Here is an 8,034-nt window from a genome sequence, read left to right as displayed (position 1 = left end):
CGGAACAAATTTTCTTTATGTCTCCCACATCATATGACTCCATTTTTTATTTTTTTTCTGTCAATCTCTCTTATTTTTAAAAATAGTTTAGAAGTCCGCAATTTACAAAGTTATGCAACTAAGAAAAATAAAGGAAAGATGTGTAAAAAAAAAAAAAAATCAAGAAAAATTACGGCCCATTTACAGCTAAGTGTATACAGATGGGCCGACGCAAATATCTTTCGAAAAAATGAATATATTATACAATTCCAGACCACATAATCTGAAAAATACCCAAATCACATAGATATCACGCGCTTCTTGACAGCGTCATAACCTTCCTTTTTATAGGATTCTCTCCTATTATTTTTTTTAATGTTGTTTTTTTTTTTAATTATAAATAATGAAAGTAAAAAAAAAAAAAAAAGGCACAAACAGGTTTACAAATAGCAGTCGCACCCCACTTCGCCCACTCTTCTCCTTATTTCTCTCCCATATTACCCCCAACATCAACTTCCCCCACTCCTCCTCCTTCATCTTCTTCACTCCTTGTTCATATAAATATATAATCCTATCTATTTAATCTTCAACAATTAGCAAAATCTTTTGTTTTTGAGTTTTTCTCTGAAACATTTGCCGCCTTTTCGGAAGTAGTAAAGTTATGGCGGAAGATTTGGATGATGGTGAGTTCTGGCTTCCTTCGCATTTTCTCACCGACGATGATATTCTCATGGATTTTGATTTCTCCGCTCCAAAAGTACCCAACTCGGGTTTGGGTTTTGTTGGTTACGGGTCATCGTCTTCCAACTCGAATTCGGATTTGGAGTTAACTTCTGGTTGTACCGAAACTGAGAGCGACGAAGAGGATATCTTACTTTCTGGGTTAACCCAAAAGATGGCTCACGTCGACCTACAAGATTCTTCATGTCCTGTTCACTCTAAGGTCCGCCTCCCAGATTTTCTCCTCTTTTTTCTGTTTTTTTGTTATGTTTTTGAATTTTGAATTTTTTTAAAATATTTGATTTAATGTTTTTTTTATTTAAATTAATAGGGGTATGTGCTGTCAAGTTCGCCGCAATCGACGCTATGTGGGTGTTTGTGCAACCATGGTTCAAGCCGGGAAAGCCTATCGCCGCCGCAAGCGCCGCCGCAAAACGACGACAAAAGCGACGACAACAACAGCAAAGAAAACTCCAACAACGCGACATTAGATCTGCTGAATAAGGCGGCGGGTGAGGTGGCTAGATTGAAGATGAATACTGAAAAAAGCACCGGAACTGGATTCTTCGATTGCAGTCAAAAAGGAGTTTTATACCCTTCTCCTCTTAGGAATCCTGACCACTTTCCTCCCATTTATTATCAACCTCAATTCCACCGTTTTCCTCCGGTAAATTCATTATTAATTTCCAACTTATTATTATGATTAATTAATTTTAATTTATTGAAATGAAACGTATTTAGAGGGCTAATTAGGGGTTATGATTGTGATTACAGATGGTGTGGGCGCCGTCAAATGGTGTGCAGTACAATCAGGCAAAGCAGCAACAGCCGCAACCGTTGCCGCAAAACAGAGCAACCAATAACAACATGAGCAACAATAAGAGCAACGGTAACAACAACAACAACAACAACAACAATCGTCCTTTAGGGCTGCCGCCATCTGCTTGGCCTACTCTGCAACAAGTTCAGGCCCAAAATCAGGCCCATCCGATGCCGCCTCAGCCCATGTTTGTTGGGCCCAAAAGGGAATGTAACGGAACTGGTGTTTTCTTACCCCGTAGCGTTACCACCACCCCTTCTGTACCCCGCAAAAAATCTGGTATTTAATCTTTTTCTTTCATTTATTATTTGCCCTTTTTTTTTTATATAATTTAATTCGAATTTGTAGTTGTTTGTCCTCAAGTTATTGGTCCAAACCAAATGTAGTGTCTTAGTGTCGATTAGATAATTTACCATAAGTAGTGCTGTCAAATTTCAAACCGAAACCGTTTAATTGCCCGAAACCGACCGATCCAAATGAGAACCGAACCGATTAAAAACCGGTTTTTTTGAAACCGAAAACCGACCCGAACCGTATTTTAGTAAACCCGAAACCGAATCAACCCGAGTAATGGTAAACCGTTTAAGAACCGAACCCGTTAACAAACCGAACCGAATATAAACTGAACTGAAAGAAAACCGAACCGAAAAAGAACCGAACCGTATCTAACCCGAAACCGTTTAAACTGGCAAAAAAAACCGCTTACACCAAACCGTTAGCAAACTGCTACCCGTTTGCACCGAACCATTTAAAAACCGAACTGGTTGTAAACCGAACCGTTTATGAACCAAACCGCTTCTAAATCGACCGTTTACAAACTGTTTTATTTTTTTTATTTTGAATAGTACAAACTTTTTTATATAATTAAATGGATTAAATATTAGAAATCTTAGAATATATTTAGCATATATTCCAAACTTATCAATTTTTCTAAAGAGCCACACACAATATTCCAAACTTATCATTAAACCTGCAGACTACCGGTTTCTCAAGAACAGTCAAAGATGGAAATTTTGGAACTTGGATAGGACAAATTCAAGTGTCTCAAACTGTTAGCATACTTCGTACCAAAATAAGATAGAGTTGGCATAATAAGGCTTTAGCAATTCATGCCTCCACACATCTTATGTTCGTTGACGCTTACTACCACTAGTGTTAGTGACTTGTTGTTGAGAAGAATCTTGATTCTGAAAAGTGTCTTGAGAATCTATAGTGTGCTCATCATAATTTCCAAACCCTTGCTCCATTACTAAAAAAATAGAAACAAAACAACAAATTTCATCATAAGTGGATGTATTTGAGCAAACCATATTTGAAACAAAATCAATACTAGGCCACATATTCAACACTTTCAGGAATCAAGAAATGTAACAAAATCAGAGAAGACAAATTGTCCTTGAAACAGCAAAATAAGACTATATAGTATATACTAGTCCAATTCTGTAATTGGGAGTTAGAATCAAGAAATGTAACAAAATCAGATAGGTAATAATCATCCAAGATTATGCCAGTTTCACATGATCAAGCTCATAAGTTATTGACAGCAAAATTAAAAGCATAATGGTACAGACATTGCCTCAATCAGATTCAGGAAATCATTCTTTCATGATTTCATTTTCCAAATTCAATTTTCGTTTTATTATTAACATAAAATACATATATATAGAAGCTATCTTTGGCTACCCTCTTATCCATGCAAGGAATACATTTTGCTCTCCAGTAGACAAATCGATATTGCTCGAGCAGTGGAAACAAAGAAGTCAAAACATTAACAAAAAGTTGATGAAAATGGATTTACCCATGAAGCTTCTAATTTTCCTCTAAATATAATATTTCCTTCTTTCATTAGGTATTAAGCTTTACAAGAGACTAGATGAATTTACAATTACATTACTGCAGAATCAGTAAACAAAACCAATATATCCTTAATTCCTTATAAACAAAACCCCATTCTTCAACACTTTCAGTCAATTCATCCATTCATCCCCAAATTTACATTTTCAATTGCCATGCATTACAAGAAATACATATACAAAATATAAATAATAATAATAAAAAAACAAAAAAAAAAAAACCAATTCATACCATGATACCAACAAAACATATCAATTAAAATCTAGAAAGAGAGAGTGGTTACCTGAATTTGGAGCATTTATGGCAGCAAACACCAATGACTCAATGAGAGAGAGGCAGAATCAGGACAGCTTCAGAATCAGGACAGCAAACACCGTGAATGAATGTATGTGAGAATGAGAGGCGCCGTGAGACGGAGAGGCGCTTAGCCGTGAGAAGGAGAGGCGCCGTGAGAATGAGTGGTAAAGTGAGAGTGTTAAAGTGAGAGTGAGAGTGAAAGAGTTTCAAAAGGGTGAGAGTGGTTTCATGAATCTAACCATTGATTTTTTAATCTATGGTTCAGATTGGTGATCCGTGTGTGTTGTGGGAGAAAGAATCTAACCATTGATTTTTTTAATCTATGGTTGAGAGTGGTGATCCGTGTGTGTTGTGGGAGAAAGAATCTAACCATTGATTTTTTAATCTATGGTTGAGAATGGTAATCCGTGTGTGTTTGTGTGTTGTACATTCATCTACAAAAATATTATTCCCTCAATTCTTTAGTATTTTTTTGCCCCATTTGATTGGGATCAGTGCCCAAGACACGTATTAAAACATCTACTAGTATATCTTTATTTTCATACACGTAAAAATTATAAAAACATTATATTAATAAAATGTATAAATAGATAAATTTAAAAAGATCACTAATGAGTCTATAACTTTGTACTAATACATATGAATAACGATGATACGAATATTTATCTATGAGATGGTTAGATGTCATGTGTTAATAATGTGTACATATGATCGATTGAACTAATCAATATTACCTTGTTACTTAGTCATTAGTGTTTTCTTTCATTATACAAATCAAAGCACTTTGTTATATCTTCATAATTTCATGAAAATATATAATGATAAACGAGTCATAATTATCAGTCTTGTTGACTAATCAAGTATCGAATTACCAAATTGCAAATTTCCATTTCACAAGAAGTCAAGAACTCATCAAATCATGATTATATATGATAGTATGTGTAGTATATAAATGATTAAATAAGAAGCATATAATAACCTAATTATATAACAATAATACATTAATACACTAACTCTTATAATCTACTTCGTAATAAACTAGTAAAATCGGTATGACTAAACTTGAAACAGAAAATAATATGTATTTATAAAATCAATGAGAATTTGTTTATAATATGATGCCTAAATATGAAATGATTCGCGACTTGCCAACTTTATATAAAACTTGTGAACGCAAAAGGTTAGCAAGTACTATCAAATTTCAAACCAAAGCCATTTAACTGCCCGAATCCAAACAACTCAATAAACAATTTATTTTTTAAAACCGAAAACCGACCCGAACCGTAATTTAGTAAACTTGAAATGGAACCGATATGAATTATGTTAAAGTGGTTAAACCATCGAAGAACCGAACCAGTTATAAACTGAACCGAAAAAGAATCGAACCAGTTAAAAGCTGAACCGAAAAAAATCCGAACCAGTTATAAACTGAACAAAAAAAGAACCGAACTGTTTCTAACCCGAAACCGTTTCCAACCCGAAACAGTTTGAACCGGGAAAAAAACCGTTTACACCGCACCGTTAACAAACCGCAACCCGCCTGCACCGAACCGTTTACTACCCGGACTGTTTACAACCCGAACCGAATTAAAACCGCTTAAGAATAAACCGAAACCGAATCGAACCGATAACTATTTAAATCGAACCAAAACCGACCCGCGAGACAATTAAACCGATTCCAAACCGACCCGATTAACTAGCGAACCGATTTCAAATCGAACCGAAACCGAACTGTCAAACCGTTTTGACAGTGCTAACCATAAGTTAATATAGTCTCGGCGGATCTTGATATTTACGTAATAAAATTAACCCCAACATGTGTGGTGTCGATAATTGATACGGGTATTTGAGGTAAAATGAAAGTACAGGATAACATAATTTGTCTAAAAAAGTTGCAAGTTCCAACTTTGTTTGGTTCAGATCTGAATATTATTCTATATCCTAGATGGTGGAGTGGTTCAATTAATTGCGGCTGTGCCTAAATTTTCAATAAAGTTAATAAGGAGATCAAGATTTAGAGAAGGTAGGTTACATTTTGGTGGGATAAGTTGAACTGTCTTACAAAATGATGCAAACTGGAGATAGAGAGTGGTCCAGGTGGTTTAAAGTAGTAGTACTGAAAAACATTTTGTTGACAGCTGCAGTTCGATTTAATTGTACTAATAATCAAATCTGATGTGTTTTTGTTGTAGATGGGAATGCAACAAAGTCGTCAAAGACTGGAAAAGGTTCACAATCACAGTCGAGCCACCGACGAAACGCTCGTGCTACAACCACCCCAACGGCAAGTAATAATGAGATCAAGCTGCCTCAGGAGTGGACTTATTAACACCCCTTGTTTTCCTGGGTGTTTTGGAATGTTTGTTTCATCGGTAGATGGGGTAGATGATGACGACAACAACAAAGACGACTAGAAGTGATGAAAGGATTAGCAAAATTAGGATTAGTAATATATAGACTAATAGATAATATGATGCGTGAAGAAAAATAAGAATTTTGAATAACTACAGGATTTGGTGATCAGGTATTTCTGGTCTCCAATGACAAATATAACTTATAGGAAATATTATTACTAATGTTATTATTATTATTAAGTTTAACTTCATGGGTTGGTGTTTTCTTGTATCCCATGAAGTTTGTCAGCATAATAAGATCAGAAGATCTATTTTTTTCTTTCTTTTACTGGTGATTTTTAATTACTAATTATAAAACATGTAGTAGTAGTAGTGATGTAGTGGTGGTGTTGTATTACAATTTTTTGTGTTTGATTTTGTGTCGATTTAATGTACAACCTTTCCGCGGAAGGTGTGGATGGGCAAAATCAATAAAAACTGCTACTACTGCTTTTGTGATAATAATATTGCACCTATTTTACTTTCAATGTCTCAACTGCTAATGTCCCAACTCCCATATTAGGTTTTTTTTCGCTTAAATGTTACTCGTACTTGTTTCAAGTGAAACAACTTGACTTTTATTCGAGTATTATTCGTGTACTTTATGTTAATTTTTGACTCATTTTTATTTTTCACTAATATACTTTATTCGTGTCTAGTTTGACTTTGTTTTGTGACGATAAAAGTCAATTATCGTCAATATGTTATTGTTTATGGAGTAATACGGTGCGATGAAGAGATTATTACAAACATTTACTCCCTCCATATGTTATCTTCATGACTTTTTTTTGGCCTTTTGTATCTCACAAAAAGATCAGATCAATCGAAATGTATAATCATAATATGTATGAATGGTTAGATTAGTCTTTGTATAAATAGACAATTAAAGATATTAATAGTTAAAGTCATATATTGACAAATATGTCGATACTTTGCTACGTGAATTGAGTAATACTTCGGGTTGATGTAACCTTGGAGAGCGGTTATGGAGGGTAACATGCGTGATTGCGGTGCTCAACTATCTCTGCTTAAAAAGACTATCATTGTTGGGTTGTTGTCTCCTAATGTTGGCGTCATTGCGTCAACGGTTGATTCAACGGTTCAAGAAATTAGGTTTTGGGGCTTAACAAACAACTGTTTTTATTTATTTTATTTAACTTATTACTTTTTGTTTTAAACAATATCAAGTGGGTTACCAAATTTACTACTCTGCATAAATTATGATGGTCAATTGTGCAGATGAAAGTTTAGGGTTTAGTTCAACTACGAGTTATTTTTCTCTAGGCTGGCACTCTATTCAACTGTCCCCTGTTTTGCTGTCATTGTTTGATGCTTGTGCAATATTTTAACAAAGAGTATGTTTTGGAAGTTGGTTAGTTTATTTCTACCAAACTGTACACAATGTATACGTGATGTACTACTCCCTTCGTTGGTCGGCCCATCTATTTCTCACATTTCATTAATACAATCTAGACAGAATTATAACTACATTGGAACTAGAGCTGTCAAAAGTAGATCCGACTTGAATCCGATAATTAACCGACCCGTTTGAACCTGGAAAAATGGTGACCCGAACCCGATATGACCCGACCTGAAACCATCCCTAGACCCGAGTTAACCCGAGTATTTGAGACCCGAACCCAAACATGAACCGACCTAGAGATGATCCGACTTGAATATGACCCGTAAATTATTGACCTGAACCAAACCCGACCTGAACCGAGATTGACCCAAACCCGTTTTAACCCATTAAAACCCGAATTTAACCCAACCTGTTACTAACCCAACCCGAATTTAACCCGATCTGTTACTTAAATCGTCCCAAATTTAACTCGACCTATAACTAACCTGACCCGACCTATTACTAACCCGACCCGAAATTCAACCCGATTTGTTACTAACCCGACCTGAAATCAACAAGACTTGTTATTGACCCGACCCAAATTCAACCCAAATTGTTTTTTTTTTTTT

The 8,034-nt window shown here is 35.2% G+C and overlaps 1 protein-coding gene and 1 long non-coding RNA gene across 2 annotated transcripts; one reads left to right on the top strand and one right to left on the bottom strand.

The window, feature by feature from the left end:
* The first annotated feature begins 389 nt into the window (after nucleotides 1-389).
* On the top strand, nucleotides 390-6,525 carry LOC110694677 (rhoGEF domain-containing protein gxcI-like). The gene is made up of 4 exons (XM_021871839.1): nucleotides 390-922; nucleotides 1,031-1,366; nucleotides 1,474-1,798; nucleotides 5,863-6,525. The coding sequence occupies exons 1-4, from the start codon at nucleotides 641-643 to the stop codon at nucleotides 5,997-5,999; spliced, it is 1,080 nt and encodes a 359-aa protein (XP_021727531.1). The 5' UTR covers nucleotides 390-640; the 3' UTR covers nucleotides 6,000-6,525.
* On the bottom strand, nucleotides 1,845-5,481 carry LOC110694678. Its single transcript, XR_002505920.1, has 2 exons — nucleotides 3,657-5,481; nucleotides 1,845-2,768 (listed from the first exon to the last, which is right to left on the bottom strand). It is a non-coding gene; the product is annotated as an uncharacterized LOC110694678 (long non-coding RNA).
* Nucleotides 6,526-8,034: the final 1,509 nt, after the last annotated feature.

This window comes from Chenopodium quinoa, unplaced genomic scaffold (genome assembly GCF_001683475.1).
Source record: "Chenopodium quinoa cultivar QQ74 unplaced genomic scaffold, ASM168347v1, whole genome shotgun sequence".
NCBI classification, from domain to species: domain Eukaryota; kingdom Viridiplantae; phylum Streptophyta; class Magnoliopsida; order Caryophyllales; family Amaranthaceae; genus Chenopodium; species Chenopodium quinoa.
This window is presented reverse-complemented; position numbering and strand designations above follow the sequence as displayed.

Coding starts and splice junctions, on each gene's coding strand:
- LOC110694677 (XM_021871839.1), top strand. CDS start 641: ATGGCGGAAGATTTGGATGATGGTGAGTTCTGGCTTCCTTCGCATTTT. Junction 923..1,030: donor CATGTCCTGTTCACTCTAAG/GTCCGCCTCCCA, acceptor TTAAATTAATAG/GGGTATGTGCTGTCAAGTTC. Junction 1,367..1,473: donor AATTCCACCGTTTTCCTCCG/GTAAATTCATTA, acceptor TTGTGATTACAG/ATGGTGTGGGCGCCGTCAAA.